The 22,770-nt window shown below is 38.1% G+C and overlaps 3 protein-coding genes across 5 annotated transcripts; 2 read left to right on the forward strand and 1 right to left on the reverse strand.

Moving 5' to 3' along the window:
• Positions 1 to 8,172: 8,172 nt before the first annotated feature.
• LOC146311912 (stonustoxin subunit beta-like) lies at positions 8,173 to 17,971 on the reverse strand. Of its 3 annotated transcripts, XM_084740594.1 has the most exons (7): positions 17,834 to 17,971; positions 13,405 to 13,498; positions 10,015 to 10,426; positions 9,718 to 9,750; positions 9,506 to 9,568; positions 9,245 to 9,387; positions 8,173 to 8,939 (listed from the first exon to the last, which is right to left on the reverse strand). In XM_084740594.1, exons 3-7 carry the CDS (start codon positions 10,064 to 10,066, stop codon positions 8,511 to 8,513), a joined length of 720 nt encoding a protein of 239 aa, XP_084596720.1. In that variant the 5' UTR covers positions 10,067 to 10,426; positions 13,405 to 13,498; positions 17,834 to 17,971; the 3' UTR covers positions 8,173 to 8,510. The 3 variants fall into 3 exon arrangements, with proteins under 3 accessions (XP_084596720.1, XP_084596722.1, XP_084596721.1); XM_084740596.1 differs by lacking the exon at positions 13,405 to 13,498 and having other exon boundaries at positions 17,834 to 17,956; XM_084740595.1 differs by lacking the exons at positions 13,405 to 13,498; positions 17,834 to 17,971 and having other exon boundaries at positions 10,015 to 10,822.
• On the forward strand, positions 13,285 to 18,732 carry LOC146311913 (stonustoxin subunit beta-like). The gene is made up of 5 exons (XM_084740599.1): positions 13,285 to 13,654; positions 16,341 to 16,373; positions 16,721 to 16,783; positions 17,431 to 17,573; positions 17,873 to 18,732. The coding sequence occupies exons 1-5, from the start codon at positions 13,606 to 13,608 to the stop codon at positions 18,299 to 18,301; spliced, it is 717 nt and encodes a 238-aa protein (XP_084596725.1). The 5' UTR covers positions 13,285 to 13,605; the 3' UTR covers positions 18,302 to 18,732.
• A 1,465-nt stretch (positions 18,733 to 20,197) lies between these two features.
• Positions 20,198 to 22,458, forward strand: LOC146311914 (stonustoxin subunit beta-like). The gene is made up of 5 exons (XM_084740880.1): positions 20,198 to 20,355; positions 21,097 to 21,138; positions 21,230 to 21,292; positions 21,406 to 21,545; positions 21,637 to 22,458. Exons 1-5 carry the CDS (start codon positions 20,304 to 20,306, stop codon positions 22,045 to 22,047), a joined length of 708 nt encoding a protein of 235 aa, XP_084597006.1. The 5' UTR covers positions 20,198 to 20,303; the 3' UTR covers positions 22,048 to 22,458.
• The last annotated feature ends 312 nt before the right edge of the window (positions 22,459 to 22,770 follow it).

Here is a 22,770-nt window from a genome sequence, read left to right on the forward strand (position 1 = left end):
GTAATTTAAAATAGCCCTGATGCAGAAAATGGAATCACAAAGGAAGTTTAATGCATGGTAATGAGTGTGTGCATCCGCATGCACATTATGTTGTGCGCATGGGTGTGTTCGGGTAAAGAAAGAGAGACAGATGGGGGAGGGCAGTGTGTATATTAAGTTTCTCGGAGAATCCGAGAAAAAGAAAAGTTAAATAGCGATGAGATGAGGATCCACTGGCAACATGAAAATAACTCCTCCCCAGTCAGCATCCTGTGTATGTAATGTGATTAGTCAGTGATTAGTCTAGAATCTGTGAAGATACGCTTTAATGGAGTGTATGCGAGAACAAATTTAAATTGAATTTAACAGAAAATTTGCTTTGCACGGAAAGGATTCCAGCTGATGGGGTATTTTCAAAAGAAGTGCTGAAATGTCCGTTTTGGGCCTGTTACATTTAACGGCTCAAAAACTGACAAAACCCAGGAGACGGTGGCAGAGGTACAGTATTAGGAGCCTGGGGATCCTCACTTACATTGCTTCTCATTAGTCCTGTTTAGTTTTCTTCAGTATCTTATCATATGGTTTTATCATGGACATTTTAAGCGACAGATTTTGGAGCTTAGAGTTTCTCTTTTTATCTTCTGTCTCTCCCTTGGGTTGTGTATATTCCTTCACTTCTGTTACATTCATGACGGCCACAACAAATATGTAGGCAGACATTTTATTAACTTTGCAGTCGATTCTGGTGTTTCCTATCCTAGTATCCTCCGGGCAGAGACTTGACTGTGTTGTTGGTGACTTTGTGTCATTGTGCAATATATTTTAGAAGTTTACAGCCTTGCTTCCGAGCCCACTCCACAATCTGATAAGGGAATTGAATTGGAGGGCAACTATAAATATCTGGGGACTTTTACTGATAGCAAACTTCAGTGGCAGTCGCAGAGATAATTTGCAGGGAGAGTACAGCAGTTTTTGTTTTCCCTACACAGAAAATGAAATCTTTTAACATCTGCTAAAATTATGACCTTGTTTGAGCAGATTTAACTGCCTTAGCTGTGTGTACTGCAGTTGTTGTGAGTAACCCCAGTATGGGTACTGCTCTAAGCTACACACAAATAACTGAAATCCGCGAGAGTCATGTGCTGAAAGACGAACATCTTTTTTGACTTGCAGAGGAACTGATACTCCCTGGCTGCTCCTTCACACTGGATAAACTTCATAGCAGAGGGACCACGGTCTTATTTATTCCATCTGCAATTAGACAGCTTAATTTAAACATGAAATTCAGCAGCAGTGTTTGCCTGTATACTGCAACAGCCTGGTAATTTACACTAAAGACTGACCAATTATTGCACTGTCTGGTGGGCAATATAGGTATATTTGGCTGATTTGTGTATTATAGCACTTTCCAAGTAAGTGTTTTCTGTCTATTTTTATTGGCTGTATTATTTGTTTATTGTATGATTTCTCTTGTACATGCAAATGCTTTATTGCAAACCATATTTCCCTGATGGCACAACAACAATCCCTAGAATTAGTGAGCTATATTGGTGTAATGTCTAAATTAAAAGTATTTATAATGAACACCCTGTCATGACTCAAGAAAGATTCCCCCACATCCACATTTGATAAAAATTTAATTAGATTTTCTACTTGACTAATAATTTTTTTTTTTTACAGTCATCTGGAATTTAAGTGTTCATATTATTTAAAATGACACTCGATTTTCTCTTTCAGCTGAATATTATTTGAGTTTTTCCTCTTGACTAACCACCTGCTTTGGTCAGACCTGTACTTTGGTCATCTAATAAAACAATTCAGCAGTAAGACAAGTGTGCAAGGGTTCTTCTCATTGTTTTTAAGTTTCACCTTCCTCTTATAGGTGCAGAGATTTTTTTCAAAGGTCAGACTTGTGTTGCAAGTTTTTCATAATGAGAACAATTTCTGGATTTCTTAGCATGGCTGAGGGAAAAGAAACCATTTTGTTCTCATGAATAAATGAATATGATAATAAATAAATGCGCAAGATAAATCCTATAATATACGTGCCTAAAAAGTTGAAGCGATTCAATGTCAAAGCAAAAAAAGGAAACCACATTTATTGGCTGTGGTCCTCAGTACATTTAACCTTAATATATGACACCATGGCTCCATCTTGTGGACATAAGAAGAAGTTCAATTTAAATTACTGGAGACAAATTTTACTTTACTCAACAACTCTGCTCAGGTTGATGTGCTCATTGTCTCTCTAAAATAATCATAATTAATCTGAACTGCACATTATATTGGATAGTTAAAGGATTCATTCCTGTCAAACAGGTAACTTTATGCACTTTAGATAATGGTGTCCACCAAATGACACACTCGCACACACTCGCATAAAAGTGCAACATGGCAGTCTCTCTGGAAGAGGACCACGGATGTATTAAAAGAGCTTAACACTGGATCCAAAGATGGTGCTATTTAGTACATTTAGAATTGCTTATCTGATGCCTACACCCAAAAAATATTTCTAGCTTCTGGGTTCGCTTCCTGGGGTACGCGGCCCACTAAATTTGCGCAGCAGTGTTTCACCCGCAGATTTTTAAATTGCTTTTCTTGGCTTGAGGAAAGTTTTCTAAAACCTCCATGAATCAAAAACTCATAACAGAGTCATAATTGATCTTGTTTGTAGTTCGGGGTGTCCTGACAACAGTTTTAGAGACTTTCTCATCTATAATGGTGGTCTGAGATGAAAATTTTGGGCTGTAGGGTAGTTTTTCACTGTAATATCACAAGTGTCCACTTGGCAAAATTGGAAGCAAACCTAAAAGGGATGGTTTGGATTTTGTGGTTGTATGAGGTACTGATCAATAGTCAGGGTGTTACCTACAGTAGATGCAGGAGTAGAACAGTATATTTACATGTAGAGGCTGTCGGCATACCCCCAGAGAAGCAGCTGGAGTACCAGCTGTAGGAGCAATGTATTGCTGTGGACAGGGTCAGCAGTGGCCTAAAAAAAATCAATATCAATTTAAGTGTACGCTACGCTTAGAATACTTTCACTGCTTTACTGTGCTGTCAGACAGCTTTTTCTGACGGGAAACCTGCCTCAATCGATCAGTTTGTTTGTGTTGTAGTGTGACTTTGGTGTTTTAAAGGGTTAGTGCATGAACCTGTATCATCTGCTATTGCAGTGGTTCCCAAACTTTCACGAGTTATCGTAGCTAATACATAGTAAGCAGAAGGTCATTGGTGTCAGTGTTAGCAGGAGGAATAATGGATAATGGATTGTGTATATTGCATTTTAAGTTTCCACAGGGGCACCCAGTGTTTTAGTGGAACTAAAGCCAATGCAGCAAACTAGACTGACTGACACCATACTGTGAGTACCCCTTTATATTATATATACTATATGTATATATAGCATTGCAGGGTAGTTAGACAGCTGTAGGCAGAAGGATGAGGAGGCCTCTCTGTACTTGTAAATCACATATAATTTTCTGTAAACATGCCCTCTCTTTCCTCTATAAACAGACAAATTGGGGCACAATTACAGCTTACACCCATATCTACTTCTTTTGCCTCCCTAGAACAACTTCTCAGCCAATTACCCACTACAGTTGACACCTCTCTCAATAAAACCAGTGGCAAACAATACACATAAACATAAGTTTTAACACAGTATATACCCAATGTTACAATATATTTTGTCATTATGTACAGGATTGGACCAAACTGTTTTGGGGTTGTGGGTGAAAATGGTATCCAAACATCTTTATAGCTAAATTGGGTACATTTACATTTGTCTGACTGAAAAACTACACTTAGCTCACTCCCTTTTATTTTATTTTGTTTGAATAACGTTGTTAACTTTCTACCGTTTATTGTGATGTCAAAGGCTTCATAAGTGACGTCTGTGTTTCTCCTCCAAAACACTCAGTGACCACATATTTACTTCATATGATTTGTTCCTTTGGGTACACTTTGGTAAGGATGCTATGCCATCTTTGACCACTGATGTTACCATTCAAAGTAAACTACGCAACCCAGGGGGCGCTGTTTCATGCATTTGATTAATCTCCATACATACTAGGGAAGTCATGACTGCAACAACAAAATAAGAAATATATGTTGTCACATTAAGAAATACAGTTAAAAAAATTAAATAAATTAAAATTACAGTGATTTTCAATGGTGAGGGACTTGCCTGGTTATTGAGAGAAAGCAGCAACACTGTATTTCAGGGGAGTCACAGGCTTGTTGAAACAACCTGTTGTCATACTTATAAGCATCAGTGGGGGGAGACAAAGATTACATTAGATCCTCTCAACCAGAGGACAACAAACTGTCACAAAAGCTGCTCTCAAGGAATTGCAGTTTTTTTTAACAATAAGCAAGCAAGCGAACAAACAGACAAAGACAAGTTTTTGCTGTTTTGCTGACACGCTGAAAATGACCTTCGTCACTCAGTCTATGAACTGTATGTTGGCTGTTATTTTCAACATGCATGTTGATCAAATTAATGTGGTCTCCATTGGGAAAATGTTAGCAAACAACATTTCAGTGGATAGACTTTCACACTGCCCAGACGCCTTGTGAAAGTTTGCCCCAAAGTGCTGGAATGGAGGCTCCGACAGATTATGGATAGTATTATCAGGAGGAACAATGCAGATTTCATCCTGGCCGTAGAATAGTGGACCAACTCTTTACCCCAGCAGGGTCACTAGGGGGTCATCTGTTTTGTGGACTTGGAAGGCTTAAGGCTTTAGATTGTGTCCCCCGAGGGATCCTGTTAGGGGTACTGTAGGACTATGGGGTACCTGGGCAGCTGACAAAGTGTGAGCTGTCTCCATATTCAGTAGGTGAAGACAATAGAGTGGAAGTGCTGAAGTACTACTGGGTCTGATTATCACATATCACATACTTATTCTTCTTGTAAAGGGGTCATTGCACAGACATGGTCTCAGTAAAAAAGTAAATACAATGCAAGTCTTCTTCAAAAACAATCCAAGGCACACTATCTGATTTTTTTTTTATTTAACATGGCAAAGTACCATATAATGAAGATGGCCAATGTGTTGCGACCGACTCTTGTCTTCGTCAGGGTCAGTCAGCAGTCATTCACAGACTGATGCTGTGTTACAATAACTAGTTCAGGTGCCAGGCATGGTCCAATATGCAGCCTGTGAGTCTGATGCAGTTTTACAACATACAACTTTTTTTTTTTTATGCTTTGTTCCACACGTTTTGCCCTCTGCATTTTTAACTTTGAGGGGCACAGAACCCAAAGCTCCCCATAGATGGCGTCGCTTCCCTTCTGTCCTCCGCACCGTTCAGCTGAGTTCATACTGATCTGTTCACCTGTTCACTCACATGCCTCCTAGCTGTGGGTGTTTCTCTTCCCCCCTCTCTCTAGCTCTCTTTCCTTCCAGCTTTCTTTCCTTCTTTGTGCAGCCTGTCCCCTTACAGGTCTCCATGGCGGGGAGGAGGTCACATGGCTCAGGTTCCACTTGGAGACACCTAAAGTTGTTCACTGTTGTCCTGGATCAGCATTCTTCACATATATTTTATATCTATATCCTGCAGAAATTTTCTCATCAAATTTTTTATGTACTGTGATGAAAAACTAGAAATAATATGTTCTTTATTAGAGAGTAAACAAACATAGCTATGCACCAGATAGTACACCAGTAAGATGTACTTTGCATCAAATTAGACAAAAATGAAAAGAAAATTTTTATTAGATGGTATGAGACGCTTTTGGGACTGTCTTAGAGGGTAATTAAGGACACATTGTAACAGAACTGTGTTATATCCCACTGTTAAAAGCTCTACTGCTATAATTTTTGTCTTTACTTGGTAAATCTGGCTCATATTATTTTTAAATGGGGTAATAGCAGATATGGGATTTCACTTTAGTTTATAGTACAGTTCTGCTGCAATATGGCCCTAATTGCCATTTAAGAAAGTCTAATAACGGCCTAATAAAGGGTCTAATGCTGTCTAATAAAGAACATATTATTTCCAGCTTTCATCTAATTTGATACAATATATGTGCGATGAGGTTTTCTTTGTCCGAATCGAGGGTCAAAGTACAGATGGTGTCATACGCTGTACTGAATGTAAAGGCAAATTGTGATTTGTGGTTTTGGGCTAAATAAGTAAAATTTGACCTGACTTGATGCTAATATGATAAAAAAAAAAAAAAAATCAGTGAATTTAAAATTCAGTTTAGTGGTGCATCTCCTGTCTTATATTCTGTCAAGCCCTATTTGTGTGCTCACATGTGAGCTTGTTTATTGCTTCCCAGGATCTGCTTTCATGTCACCAGGCTAATCCTCAGCCCCCCTCCTCACCGTTAACAGGGGTAGGTGAAGAATGAAAGGTCCAGAGCAGCTGAAGGTATGGTACAGTATGATTGCTTCACATGACAGTGATGGATTAATGCTCCTATATGCTGTAAGCTTGTATTTATAAAACATGACTTATCACCTTGAGGATAACACAAAGCAGTGCCTTGTTTGCCCTCTCTTAAAAATGTTTCGCATGAATCGATCAATATGAAGCTCATTTACTCTCTTTTCTCAAAAATAGTAGCAGAATGAATTAATGAACATATTCCTGCTTTTTCACCTGATGTTTTCTCCTTTTACCCTTCCTCCCTGAAAGTTGACCCAAAGCAATAATGAAGCAATAATGTTACTCTGCAGTGTATATCATTACAATATCTCAGCCCTGTTGCTAAATTCAATATGAAATTGTGACCATTTCAATTTACCTCTTCAGTGAACATGCTTCTTTCTTCTCTGTTATTTCCTGAGTGGTGTTGATCATTTCTTCATGGAGCTAAGCTCTGACTCTGGGGAAACGGAAAGTGATTAGTTGTTGTGTCACAGTGTATTCTCCCTCAGACAGTGTTCTTTAGAGTGGTGGTGACAGGGGGACTTATCATAAGGCAAAAGTCAACAATTTCCTTAGGCCTCAACCAACCAAGGGCCCCATAAAATGCAAGGTCTGACATTAAGGTTTTTTCCTACTTGCCCTGTGGGGCAAGTACCTCTCAAATCTACTTGCCCATTCTAAATTCCCACTTGCCCTGCCTAAGAGGTTCTTTTTCTGACTGTGTTGTGTATACTTTTGCTCACAACATATGTCTAACTAAAATCTATTGCCTACTGACTGTATAAAACACTACACAACACTTCTTTGTTCAGAGAGCAGAATTTATTAGCTACATTATAGCCAACAAAGAAGGGATAAAACAGATAAACCTTAGCCCTATTGAACATGAACAATATTATTTATGTTCATTATTTGTCATTAATGTGCTGTTGAGGATCCTGTTTGTCTTTTTTATAGCTTGTTTTTATTTTGTTTGCATTATTTTAACATGTTCAATAAACTTCAAACTCAACTCAAGAATATATTTAACTGTGAGTTTGATCAGTGCAGTCGGATCAGTCAAATATTTAAGTGCTATTTCACAGTAATTAAACAGTACCGGTTACTAGGGTTGGGCAGTTGGACGAATATATCGTCTGTCGATGATGGGCTGAATCCATCGCCAATTGCTTTTTTTGGCCAATTTTTAGGGCGATATTTGTCATTTTATTCTGCTAATGTAAAGTCTGCAGAGTGACAGCTTGTATAATGACAGCGGCACAGTTCACACCCACTCAGTCGACCATGAGCGACGAGTGAGAGGAAAACAACCTGCAGAGTCAGACTCTTTACTGTTTTTGTGCAGTGAATTAAGGATTTATTTTGACCAAGTCACAGTTTGTGATTGTTGGATGAGTGGACTGACGGTTTTGGTGAGTTCTACATGTTCTTCTGTCGAGTTTGAATTAAGTGTGTTTTCTGAGGAGTCAACGAGCCAATTAAAGTTGTCTCAGTTTGGTAAAAGAAAGAAACTTGAATTCAGAATGTCTTGAATTTCTGGACAGTTTGTGAGTTTATTTTGCACAGATCTTACTGCACATCTGCAGAAATCATTCAAGGAGCCAGTGTTAACAAATGGCTCAGCATGTTGTACAAACTGCTGAAAAATGAAGTGATGCTTCCCCAGCGGTGCTGGAAAAAGGAGGTAGCAGGACAATACTAAAAAGACAATACCCACCAGCCACAGCCTGTTCCTCCTGCTGCCTTCTGCTTAAGGTAATTCACACTGTTTTGGGTTTTTTTTTTTAACTCAAAATGATATTCACTGAATGACAGCAAAGCTTAATGATGTATTTTATTGAAAGGAAATCACACAAAATCATATTTTTGATCTACAAAGATCAAAATATATCTGTCTATGTATGGCACCAGAATATACAGTACACAATACTACAAAATATATATACAACACAGCTAAACTATATTTAATATTCAGCTTTGACTAAATGAGTACATGATATACAAAGACTTAAACAAAGAGCAGCTTCTTGATAAATATGTTTGTATACACAGAGATAGACCTGCATTATCTCAGTTTGTTGTGTATTTTAAAAGGAATTTTAATGGAAATGTGAGAAAATGGAAATGGAAATCACACACGCTTTACTTTACTCCTCTGGTTTAACTAAGAAGCATGATGACTTTTGTCCAACCCAGAACCCTGGCAACATCCTGCCCTTAAAGGAACTCTTAATCTGCTGCAGCAGTCTGATCTCCTGCCTGCCTTCGTCCCCCTCTCCCTCCTTCACGTCTTCTACCGCGTAAAAGTTGATCACACCAGCTGGATGGTCAATGTACACTCCGATGGTGCTGTACTGGGGGATATCCCAGATTTCTGTGCTAATGCCATTGAACCACAACTGGTAGTGGGACCCACCCCACCCGAGACCCCAGGACTGTTCGTTCTCTCCCAGCCCGCAAGGTCCGTCGCTTCCTCTTCTCCCCGCCCCTTCATAAGTGACCCCGACCACCACCCACCCTGAATATTTCACTTCCCAGTATGCTCGGAAGCCCAAGACGCCTTCTTTACAAAGAACCTTAAAGGGAAAAGAAGAAGAGAAATTAGTTGAACACAGGAAAACATATTTCACATGTAGACATAAAATACTCAGGATGACTAAAAATAGACACAAAACAAGCACAAAGTGACTACAAATTAAGGCAAAATGCTAACAGACACAAAACGACCACAAAAAGAAACAAGATACCTATAAAATACACACAAAATAACTACTTAGAGACACAAGATGAATAGAAGTAGATGCAAAATGACCAAAAAGTGACACACAATGACCACATAGAGACACAAAACAACCTTAAATAAATGCAGAATAAAACGTACCTGCGGGACATGCTCATATCTCTCTGGTCTGTCCAGGACGGGACAAGTGATATCATCAGTGAAGCGCGACACCTTGGATCCACCGTCTGTGATCCACAGCATCTTATTGGCTGTCTTGTCATCCAGGGAAAGGTTGATCCAGTCTGTGTTACAGTCAGAAAGAAAAATTACATATTATATTATAAGTGGGGAGTGAGGATAAAAAAAATTTGCTTCACAGGATCTGCTTCGCCATCTGCAAATTTAAAAGACTGTTCTTACATTTTAGAAGATCAGCTCTGCATGTGGGCTCGGGGATGTTGGGCTCATAGTCTGGGATTTTTTCTGAGTGAAGAAAAAGTCACAAGATTATACAGTAACAAGCAAAACCAGAGGCACTAAAAATAAATTTAAACATTTTAAGAGATACTGTAAGCCCTCAGTGTATGCACAGTTACACTGTACACTTTCCATGGTTTACTATAAATTCTTACCTTTTGGTGTAGCCTCATCTTTAGATTTTATCCCTGTGAAAATAAAAAAAAACATGGGTACCAGTTAGTATGCACTTATCAAATACTTTGGTTTTAATTTCATACAAAAATATACAAAGAAAACTGTTCACAAAGTTAAGCACTCAACTCCAATCGCTCTAAAAAAAAGAAAATAAAGAAAATCTAGAGAGACTGATACTTATCCAGTTGTATGCATTCTGGTTCAGCAAAGAACTGATAAACTTTCCATGCCACTAATCTGTTGTCTGCTGAAGACGAGAGTGGGAGTCTACTCACCAGGTCTGCCAGCTGCAGGCAAGATTCTCTTATTGGGAGCCCTGGTTGGCATCTTGATCACTTCTTGCCGTATTGAGGTTTCCTGAATGTGGCCGTCTGTCAGCAGTGTACTGCTGCGATGATGCAAACCGCTTCTTTATATAACCCCCCAGGAAAGGGGGTATTAAAGGTTTTGGGGCCCCTTGAGGCTCCCTAAAGAGAAATTTTGGTAAGGTATGTAGAGATAATGATCTCACTAATGGGCGTGCCACGCAGCCTGCCAAACCAGGACACTGAGGTCAGTACCAACACCTGACCCGTTGACCCACATTTATCCGAGTGGATCTGGATTTGCTTTTACAAATATCCTGTCATCTCTTTGTAATCAAGCACACATCTTGGAAATAGATAGCTGCTCAGGAATGCGGCCATCCTGTACAGAACAGAGAGGTTACGAGGGGCAAGAGTGGAAGAACAGAGCTTAACAGGACATTTAGAAATGGTAATAGTGAGACGAGGAACCTGGTTCAGTGGAGCTGATCTCTGTAATTCAGTGCACTTTTAAAGAAGAGCACTCAGTCCTTTAAAAGCAGCTTCTTTAAAGTACCTGGTTGTCCATCTTATGTCCTTTAATGTTTTTGTGGGAGATTCTGAATTCTTAATGTCTATGTGACACTATAGGACTGAGATGCTTCTATCAAATCTGTTCTGTGGATATAACGTGTGCTTGTAAAAGTGAATCAATCAAACCATCAGTGTTCATTTTCTCACATTAAACATACAGTAGTACAGAAAGTTCTGCCACTTTCCTCACTGTTAAACAACAATCATAGTTAAAGAAAATCTATCTGATATGAGAGATGAAAATCATGGATGAGGTGCATTCAGTTTTATTCACATTACGTTTTGACATGGTTTGCCAACGTCTATCTTCGCTCTCCAACATACCTAACATATCCTGTATTTTTACTAGGTACTTAGTACTAAGGATATACAATGTGCTAGAGTTGCTAGTTAGCAAGTGTTTTGCTCTGTAGCAAAACTAAATAGCTAGTTAGTGCTAGTGCTAGTTAGCTAGTTGATGCAAATACAATGTAATTTTAATGTAAAAAGCTAGCTATCTACATAGCTAATCTACATCAATTGTCAACCAGCTAGTTAGCTAGTGTTTGCCAGCATTAGCTGACGTGAAGATGTGACTCTATATATACACACATTGGTTTTACAGGTTGCCCATATTTTAACCGTCCTCAAAATTTGTTTTTCTTCCTAACATAGATAAGCCGAGCAAATAGCACATCTAAGTTCAGCAGGAAAGGAGAAAAGATTGTGGTTTCACTGGCTGAGCTGTAATTGGAGCACAGACAAAAGGGGTGGGACGTAGGAGGGGTCAATGGGTACAGAACATCGGTAGCTACTTTTTGTGTGAAAAGCAAAAAGATAGGTCAAATATAATGCAAGCTATTTAGACTCTCTGAAAGGTTAAAAACTGAAGTCATGACCTTGAACATCCAGAGCAGCCGGTGAACAGGGTCACAGCTCAGTCTTTGGGCAGAGATCATTTGTCTGTCAGCAGTGTTTTGAGCTCGGTGCCTCTGGTTTCTGTTTGTCCTTTGAGCGGAGAATTACACATGCGAACCATTACTCATTTATTGAATAAATCCCACTGGGCAGTCTGGGACAGTTCTGACACTATAGTTCCTGGTATAAGCAGTAGTATTTAGCATGTTGGTTGCGCTGTAATCAGTGTCCCAGTCACTCATATGTTTGGCCCGGCAGGAACACATGGACACAAGGACAAGACAGCCTTGACTTGAGGTTTGGCCATTTGCCTAAACACTAAACACCACAGACATGTGGGCTGGCAGTGGAGAGCATATCAGGAGATAGGGTTTACGATCAGCGACATGCTTTTTGTTTTAACCTATGGCATGAGCATTAAGGCATTTGATTGTAAATGGCTGATGTGATAATGCAGGTCAAGAGCGCAGCTAAGCCTGGTACTGTATGATGAACCGAGTACCCTCCCATCAAGTGACCTGCGGTCGTTGCAGTATTTAGGTTACTGGGTTGTATTTATATATACTCTATGTGTATATGGATTTTTTTTATATACCTGTGGGGTATGATTACCAGATGAAAGGCAAACTCTGCATAAGAAATTAAAGACCTATCTTTTTAATCTGACTTTTAATTTGAGTTATGGTTTCACCTTAGTTTTAAGCTTTAGTCATTGGCTTTTACATTGTTTTTATGCCTGGTTTCTTTAACTTGATTCTGTAGACTTTTATTCGTTGATCTTTAATTTTTTATAGTTTTATTGTAGTAATGTCTACTCTTGTAAATTTTTATTTTACATTTTTTGTTTGTTTCTTGTCTGTGCTCTTTTGATTTTGCTATATGAAGCACTTAGGGCTGCATGTATGTATAAAAAGTGCTATATAAATAAAGCTGGGTTGAGAGTTATTTAACAGCATGTATGTAATTGATCTATTAATGTTTTAAGATGTCAGTTTCCTGTTTGTACAATGCTTTTTCATCATTAAGTCCAATTACTTCAATTGTGTAGATGTTTATTTTATGGCAAAAATTAATTTAGAAATTGAAATTAAGATAATATATTCTTTTTATCAAGATATATAAAAAGTATTTGAAATAATAAGTATAAAGTATTGAATGAGATCACTTAAGTTAAAAAAAAAACAATTTTAAATGTTTGTTTTGTATTGTTTATTTTAATGATCAAAGTTCACCTTATAACAGAACTTCATATGTACTTGATTTAATCTGAAGATATTTATGGAGCTTTGCCAACAAAAACTTGATATATTATTTAGATTGTTAAGGGATGATTCAGATTAAATTTTTATAGTTGTTTCTTTTGATTTTAGATTTTTGAGAACTGGGTAACAGAAATATTAATTCTTAATCATTTTGCACCCATAATTCCTCTAAAATAAATAATATGTTGACTTTTTACACCTTTGAATTCATTTTTTTTTAATATGTTATACATGTGCATCTGTTACATCCTGAGTGTGTAGCTTGTGGTGCACGATCACAATTAAAATAATATAAAATTCCTCTAAATATGAACTATACTTAAAAATGTTAAAAAAAAAAGGACACTGAAAAGAGCATATAGGCTTCAGGGTAAGGATAAGTTAGTCTCCAGGATTAATGTGAGTCAATGTAATGTCCTCTGAAGTGATGGGAACATAACTGTGTGTGTGTGTGTGTGTGTGTGTTTGCATACACCACTGACCTCAATGCATCAGTGTTGTCACTGTGCAATGTGATGAGGTCAGTGGTGGTGATGCAGAGAGTGGTGGGCGGGGTTAACTGTGTATAGGGGGTGTCCTACTCACATTGAAGCATCCATCGAACCTTTTTAAGGAAAAACATACATACACGGCTCCAGTTACCAGCCTCTTGCCTCTCCCACCCTTCCTATTGGAAAGTTTTATCGCACGCTCGTGTCCACCTCTGTCCCGTCACCTCTGTCCTGCATTAAAGGTATATAAGAGAGGTATTAAGCTGTCAAACAGTAGAGACAACTGAGACTGATTACACTCAGAGAGAACAGTGACATCAGGCTGAGACAAGCTCAAGATGCCCACCACCACCAGAATCATTTCTGACACCAGGAGGTCGGATAAAGGTGAACTTTATTTTCTGCATTTCACATAATTAATTACTCATTTTTCCTGCTAAATCTTATATTTATGGACACATCCATCTCATGTTTTTGGGAATATTTCAGGCTACATCCACTTTTCTGTTAAATTAAACCCTTATATTGCATCATTTAATGCATCTAATACAGAAATAATTATCAGCAATGCTTTAAATGCACTGATTTAATAACCCTGTCTGTGTCTGCAGCAGTTTTATTATCCTCTGAGGCAGATCTTGAGTGAATGGGTCACTAGAGTTTATGTCTGTGTGGAAAGAGCAATATTTCACTGGCTGATTTCACACTTGTCGTTATGAGGGGCTTATAATGGCTTTATTGCCCGTGAGCGAGGGTCTGCAAGTGTCAACATCATCTGCATTAAAAAAGATTTAACATGCAGCACATATTAAACACGCTGTATGTAAAGTATAATGCCAGTCTTGAAAATGGCTGACATTGAGCAGGATTGTAGCTGGGGTATAATCCAGTCTGAACTTACTGATGTCAGCCTTTATTGACTGTGTTATCATGACAACAAGCAAAACACTCATATGGACCCAGAACATCGCTTGCAGAGGACTAGATTGCACTTATTGTTGTTTAAAATAAATCTCCAGTATATCCAGCATCTTGCCTATAATGAGGAGGACATTGTAGCATTAATAACAAAATGTACCTTCTCACACACTTGAATGTAACAATAGATGCAGTGAGGAGTTTATCGCCCTTAATCAAAAACATTCATTCAAATCCTGTCACAATCTGACTAACAAGCCCCGTACAGAATGCCACAGTGCGGTTTAGGTTGCTTTAAAGCTTAAATGTTTTGTGTGGTGTTGGGTTGTAATGAGAGCAGACAAAGCGGTTATTTTCATCACCTCGTGCTAAATCCAGACAGGTGGCTTAGCATTCTCCTTCACCCTCCAGTCAACGCAGAGATAAACATCAGCTCATTTGGACGTGTCACGCATGCCGCGCGGCGTAAAAATAACCGTTAAGTTTGAAAAATGTTGATAATGATGACAAGTAGATTTAAATGCGCTGGCAGCCTCACCTTGAACTCATTGTCTCAAAGTGTACAGCAACATTCAAAACATGCAATGTTGTGCTTTAATTAATTTTCTTAAAATTCATGCATTTTTTCTTTCTTGCCAAGGTAAACCTCATTAATATTCTGAAATGATGCTAATGTAAGAATGATTAATAGTTTATTCTGAGGGTGACGCTGCTTGCTGATATAAATAAAACACATTACTTATGTTGACATCTTAATGCTGAGGAGATTAAGTGTCTCTTCTTCTTGACCTCCGGACTTAACAAAAAAAAACTGGAGACTGAATGCTTCCACATGATACCAATGTATTAGTTACGCAATTAGCATTAGTGATAATTAGTCTGTTGTGTAACTCTAATTTATCAGTTTTACTTCAAGGAAACTTATAATACAATACTGCCACTTGTAATCAAGCTCACATTATTAAGTTTAGGGATGAAAAACAAGTGTTGCAATCCATTATCATCACCTCAACTCTGTGCTCATTTTTGGTCCTAATAACTGCTATGTAAGTTGTGCATATTTGTTTTAGCGAACAGGAACGATACAGGTTTTTATGCATGTGTTCATCCAAAAGCCATGTTGTGACTGTAAAGGTAATATGTAGAATAAAGTCTAAGAAACATAAGATTTGAGTCTGCAACTTCAAATTTTAATTGCTTGGAAAGTATTTTAACTATATTTAGCAACCTAAAATGACACACTAAGGTATAAAAATTACTTTTCCTAAAACCATACTATTAGGTTGTTAATAACCAGTATTTTTACTTCAGGGTAAAGCAAGCAGTTCAGTTGGAAAACTGGAAACTTTTATGTTGGCTTAAGCTGTGTTAATATAAATTGTTGATTTAAAATCATGCAGATAATAAACTACGTTGGACTTAAAACAAGTATGAACTTGATTTGAAAACACTTAATTCATTTGTCTGTCACCAATTTAAGTAATTTCTTAAGTTGGTCCAACAACATTGCAAAAAAATTGAGAAGACTCATAACTGTCTGCTCTATATATTTTAGTTTTGAATCAAACTCAACCTTGTGTGTTTTGAAATGAACTTAAAAAAAAAATCCCAATGTATACCCTTTTGTTGAGATACTTTACTTTTTTCTAAGGGAAAAAAAGTAAATTATTATTATTAATTAACTATTATTTTTTCCAGTATGCAGTTGCATGTGATTTTAAATGCAATTTGTCTCTTATTTTGCATGACTTTGCCTACCTCTACTGGTTGTTATTTCTCTCAGTAAAATGTTGGATCTTTGGTCCTAAACCCATCTGATTTGAGGAATCATGTCACTCCTCTTATTCGATAAACTTCTCTGAGCTTCACGCCGTGCTCTAGTGTGACCGAAGCCGTCCCGGCAGCATGTGAGGTGTCTTGATCATTCCAACCACCTGGCATGAATCAACCACTGGCTCCACAAAGCATGCAGCTGCTTATGTGATGATCTGACTGGGGCAGATGGTTTTCTAAGTATACACCGATTTGTGGAGGTTCTCTTCATCACCCATTGAGACACACCTGACACATGCTGTTGACTATAGCATGTCTAACAGCTGAGTGGGTTGGTTTCTCTGGTGAAATTAAATATTTGTTTTTGTTTATTTCTTTGTAGCACAAAAAGCAAAAACTGGAAACACGCTCACAGGTAAGACGCATGGTCACAATACACCATGAACAATTCAGAACTTACAAAAATTAGTTCTTCTATGTCAAAGTCTTTTGACTTGAAATGTTTAGGTGAATGAATGTACTGTACAGAGTTCCCAGCATGCTTTGTTTAAGAATTAAAGCTCTCCTGGGACTCTTCTTTTTATATTTGAAGAAAACACACATAATGAAAAGTCTGTACACTTTAGAAAGAAATACTTAAGAAATACTATGTCCAACAGTAGCAGCTCTAACAGTGTACAGGCTGATTTAAACAGGTTTGTCTACAGTTCCCCTGGCCTTGTCTGATATTTAACTGTTGTTGTTTTGTCACTCACCCCTCAGAGAAAACTCCAGCCTACGAGCCAAATATCCCTGAACCACAATGCAGAGCTGATCTCATCAAATGTAAGATTCTTCTTCTTTTGCCTGTGTTAAATCATGAAATGACCATGATGTAATCAGAGATTGAGGAACCATGCAAAGTTGAAATACTGGATTCTCTGACATCAACATCACAGCTGTTGTGTCCTCCTTTGAATTTACATTTCGGTGCGGAGTGTCTGTTTTGCTTTGCCTGTTTCATGTTCATTAGAGTTAAAAATCAATGCAGAATGTTTGCCGACTGAGTTAGTGTCTGTTTATGAGTCCTAAGAAATCATTAATAATCTTTAAGAAGGAGCAGATGTTTATAACAGTCATACTGAACAATATGTTAATGGAGTCTAGTAGGGACTGGTAGAATATTAGGCTTTTGTTTTCAGGATAATGGGCTTAGCTTTGCATTGACAGACAACTGACAGTTATAAACAGCTGATCAGCTTATAGTGTAGGACTCATCAGCCTGCAAGCGACTTGTCTGACCTTCAAGTCCGGGGAAGAGGAGGAAACAACTCGCCTCAGTCATAGATTATATATTAAATAGGGCTTCAGCCTGTTTGAAGGTTGACATCATCTGTGGTTCCAATTTGCTGTTTGGACTGCAGTACTCATTTTTGAACACCGGGGTCTTACATATTGCGCCTTTAAATCATAATTTCTTTTGGTTCTTACAGACTGGTTCAACCTTTCCCTTGATGACAAAACAGCCAATAAGTTGCTTTGGATCACAGAGGGCGGGGCGAAGGTGGCCCGTATGACTGATAATATCACCTGTCCCGTGTTGGACAGACCAGAGCGATATGAGTATTCTCCACAGGTACAGTATGAGGATGTACTTAAAATGTGTTTTCTCAAGTGCCATAAAAATGTCATCACCATGCCACAGCCGGCGGAGTTTAATGTGATTGTAAAACACAGGCAACAGTATTATGAACCGGAGGGCTGTCCCCCATGTGTTTATTTAAAACCTGAGCCAACTGGTTCGGCTTTGCACACCGGAGAAAGCATGGCTGCTCTCAATTCCACGCACTGGCAGCTACAGTAAATCACAGGCTATGTTACTGTAAGTTAGATTACCTCTAAATTATGCTGTCATTCTCACCCACGTTCCAAAAGGTTCTTTGCAAAGAAGGCATCCTGGGCTTCCGGGGCTACTGGGAGGTGGAGTTTTCGGGATGGGTTGTGGTTGGAGTGGCATACGAAAATGCTGGGAGGAGGAACTGTGACGGACCCTGCGGCCTGGGAGAGAACGAGGAGTCCTGGGGTCTCGGCTGGAGTGGCTCCAGCTATCACGCCTGGCACAAAAGCCAGAATGTAGAGATCCTGGACATTCCCAAGTGCTCCACAATTGGTATTTACCTCGACCAGCCTGCTGGTATCCTGAATTTCTACGCTGTGGAGGAGATGAAGGTGGGAGAAGAAAGCAAAATAGGAATGGAGGTTAAACTTGTGCAGCAGGTTAGGAGCTCCTTTAAGGAGAAAATGATACCAGGTTTCTGGGTTGGGCCACAGTCACACTGTCTGATCACAAAGAAAGACGAGTAAAGACGAGTCAATATTACATTTTCACATCTAAGAGTCTGTACTGCTACTGTGGCAGCTTGAAGTGACACCAAGTCACATTTGTCCTCTGCGTCATTGGAATATTTAGCACAACATAAACACATAACATCATAATTAAAACATGAGTGCAAATAAAATATAATTCATATCTGTGGCAGATATATAGTACATAGATCAGTACATTTCAGTAGAGGGAATAAAGTGCAATCAGGTTGGTTTTGGGCTTCACTGAACACACTGGACCACACAAGGTTTATACTGATATATATATATATATATTTATATTTGTATGTATTTATATTCCTCCGTTGTTTTTGTTTGTTAAAAATGTAGGCTATAGGGTTACCTAGTTTGTTTTCAATGTATGAAGAATGTTAAAGATGCAAAAGTTTGAATAAATAATAAAACACTGAGTAAGATTTTGTCCTTGTTTGTTGATACAAATATTAACATGACAGCAAAAGTATGAAAAATAGTGGTGCACATGTGCTGAATGAACTTACTGTAATTAGTTGACTTTAAAAACACAAATAGAGTAAAGAGGTGTTTTTTGGCCTACTGTGGTCAGTAAGCTCACATTTCCTTAAGGTTGGCTCGTAGGATTACTAAAGTGGTAACACCTTATTTAAAGGCAAGTGCGTGAAACTGTTATGACATTGTCACAACCATGTCATGACACCTGTCATTAACATTAATGACTTTTGATGAATGTTTATGACTTTTCTCCTTTAATGTCATTAGGCCAGTTATGTAATTTTTAGTGCAAGGTTGACATTGTTTAGATGTCTTTGTTATGACAACTTGACATTATCATACTTAAAACTTAATGACATCTTTATGGAAGTCCAAAATGGACTGTCTTACTTGGGGTCAAGTAAAATATTCATGACACTTCATAATGGTCTCATGACAGCCAGTGTCAAAAATCAAGCCCCAATGAGAGTATAATGGCAAGTTAAAACATGAAGCTAAACAGTTTCTTAAAATTTGATAATTAAGATAACAAAGTATTTGCAATGATAGTGTTCTGGTTACCGGTAAGCTGTCATGAGAAAAACATCTCAAACAATGTCATCTTTGCATGAACATAATTGACTGAATGACTCTTAATGGCAACATAAACATTGATAAAGTCTCCTTCATATTCATGTATTTACAGTCATTACATTCTTAGGCAGTACCCCTCAAAAAAATGACCCATACAATAATACATACATTATAATATTGTAACTGACAAAAACAAGCAAACACACAAACAGATAAACCCCACTTTTGCACACACTTTGCGTTATAGAATCCAAACCAACTTATTATTTATTTCTTATTCAGTATTCCTGTGTTCTGGCACATAAGTTGTCAGAGGAATTATGTTATGAATTATGTAGTTTTTTTTTTCTGTTTTTTTAACTTGAAGGAAAATGCAACAGATGCTGCAGTAAAAGGGATCCTTTTTTTATTTATTAAAACATCAATGCTCTTGACGCAAGGCTCAGTTATCTCAGAGTCTAAGGAGGTGTTGGAATTAAAAATAGATGTATTATGTGGGACATAGATTGTCATCTGTCACCTAGTTTAATATATTTTGTCTCATTTGACTGAGATGTCTCTGTTTACGTGTTTCTGCTTCCGCCTGTAGCACTCGTGTTGACATTACTGACAAGACCCATTTCTGAGTCTTACTTTCGGTCATATCTGGAACCATCTTCTTGCTTTTCTGAACACACTCCTTAAGTTGCAGGGGTGTCAGATGCCTCCTCACTTACATCCATATGTCAAAGTCAAGTGCGTACACCCCCTCGACCTCCTGCTGAGAACCTGTTCCACTGACCTCAACACCTCTATCAGACACTCCTGAAACCCCCTGCCTCATCTTCACTGAGGGTATAAAAGTCAAGTGGGAGACGAACACTTTGTACTTTTTCTTTGGGTGAATCGAAGAATTGTGAAGCGTCTGGACGTGGATTATTAGTGCAACAGCCTCAAGATGCCAACTAGGCCGAATTCTGCAATAATCCTCACTGAGACCAACAAACCAGGTACAACAAGTTTGTTAAATCATTCTATTCATGTTATTTATTCATATTCTATTGATTTAATTGCATTGTAACAAATATTATTATTATTATGCATAAGCATCTTCTCAAATGAATCAATTGTTTATCTGCTGACACTGATGTGTTGCTAACCAGAGTGTTTAATACAAACAAGCTCCTCTGCTTGTTTAACTGCATAGACTTCAAGAAAGATGACTTTATGTTTACAGTTTGATGCTGAACTGACACATATTGCAAAAGCACCCACACATAAACTTGAGTTGTACGCCATTTAAGATCTTTAATTCCAGCATATGCTGTCCCTTTTAATGGAATTAGTTTTGACTGTTTCCATAATACAGAAATGAAAAACTGAAGTATGAAAGAGTAACCTACTAATGATTGCAAAATGATGGTACAAGCTTTTCAGAATATGACACTTTTGTCAAACTCCCCATAAATTTATAACATGGGAAATGTTTGACATGATGCAATTCTAAAAATAGACATGTCATTGTGTCACTTCTTGACATGAGGGCTTTTGGCATTACTCACAATTGGTGTCAAAAGTTTCTGAATAACTTTTAGATTCCATATTCGTTGAAAAATGCCATCAGAATGCTAAAATTTCTCATTATGTATCATGTGTCAAGTCAGGATTGTTAGAGGGTTGTGTCACGTGTTTGTGAAACTGGAAACATGATTCACATCCTTGATCTTAACGTTTGACCTCAAACTTTTTAGGGAAGAAAGTTAAATCCATCAAGAATGAGAAGACAAATGCAGGTAATGGACACAATGCATCTGACTAGTCATGCTCTTTACTTGTATATAGTGAGTATGAGTTTTTATCTAAGCCAGTTTTCTCTCCTTGCAGAAAAAGTTCCTGTTTATGTGCCGAACATCCCAGAGCCAACAAACAGGGCTGAGCTCATGAAGTGTACGGACAGATTCTTGTTATTTTGAAATACTTACATTTTCTGCAGTATTTTCAAGGGATTTGTTGCAAAACTGTCTTGTTACTACTATTTTTTGTTTGATTTTCTCATATAGATTGGATGAATTTTACTTTGGATGATAAGACTGCTAACAAGATGCTGTGGATTTCTGACGGAGGGTCGAAGGTGTGTCGTAGAACTGAGGAGATTTGTCCTGTCCTGGATAGACCAGAGAGATATGAGTACTCTCCACAGGTAAGTCAGATATAAATAACACAAATACACATGCAGGCTATCTGGGAAATAAACATTCATTCCTCTTCCTTTTTTTTTCCTTTTTCCAAAGGTGGTGTGTAAAGAGGGCATTTGGAATATGAGGGCCTACTGGGAGGTTGAGTACTCAGGCTGGGCGGTAATTGGAGCCACCTATGAAAGAGCAGGACGGAGGGCGAATTCAGGGCCGAGCGGTCTGGGAGAAAACGAAGAGTCCTGGGGTCTGTGTTGGGCAGGAACGCGTTACCAGATCTGGTACAACGGTACAAACAAAGATATAAACGATGTCCCATTTTGCTCCCAAATTGGAGTTTACATCGACCAGCCTGCAGGGATTATTAACTTTTATATTGTGAGTGGGGAGGGGCCAGAGAGGGAGGTTAAACTGCTGCATAAAATTAAGACGACTCTCGACAATAAGATTCTTCCAGGTATCTGGATGGGAATTCAGTCCTCATGTACAATACTGAAGAGATCGGAATGAACTGCTAAAGATAAAACTGATCAAATGTGTGTTGATGATGCTGCAGTCGGGTTTCAACACTTCAGGTGTTAACTGTGGCTAATGTTTTATTTATGTTTCCTGTAATTCTTATTTAATACCTAAAAATGTCTTTAATCACTGTTAATCAAAAATGCATCTGTTCTACTCTGTTTGTGAAAGTAGTTAAAAGAAAGACATTTATAGTTGTTCAACTTAACATCAATTTTTGATAAATATTTTTTCAGTTTTTGTGTACTTGTTTGATACTCCTTTATTGTATACTGTATGTGTGGCTCTATAACATGAGATTGGATAGAATGTGATATTTATGAATGTTGAGTGTCTTGTGACTTTATTGTATCTGAAATAAAAAATGTATTACTTTAAATAAATGCTCTTACACAACCAAAATATTCTTCTCCTTTGTCATGTTTATAATTTATGACTGCAACTCTGACAGAACTCTGACCGTGTTATAACGATGAAAGCAACAAAATCGCTGCGCATTTTTACCAGATGACCATTTAAAATAAAATAAGCACATGGCCTAAAATATGGCTTCTCATTTTTCTGTCTAATGGGTGCGGTACTTTGTGTGTTCCTAAGATATGGTTGCACACACAGTGTAAAGTGCCCACAGCATCGATCCTCCGCTAGACTTTGCTGAGTGAAGAAGGAGTGAGAATCGCACCCCTCTGGGTTGGAGGGGCTCACTTTGATATG

Source organism: Lutjanus erythropterus, chromosome 17 (assembly GCF_056507025.1).
Source record: "Lutjanus erythropterus isolate fLutEry1 chromosome 17, fLutEry1.hap2, whole genome shotgun sequence".
Taxonomy (NCBI): domain Eukaryota; kingdom Metazoa; phylum Chordata; class Actinopteri; order Lutjaniformes; family Lutjanidae; genus Lutjanus; species Lutjanus erythropterus.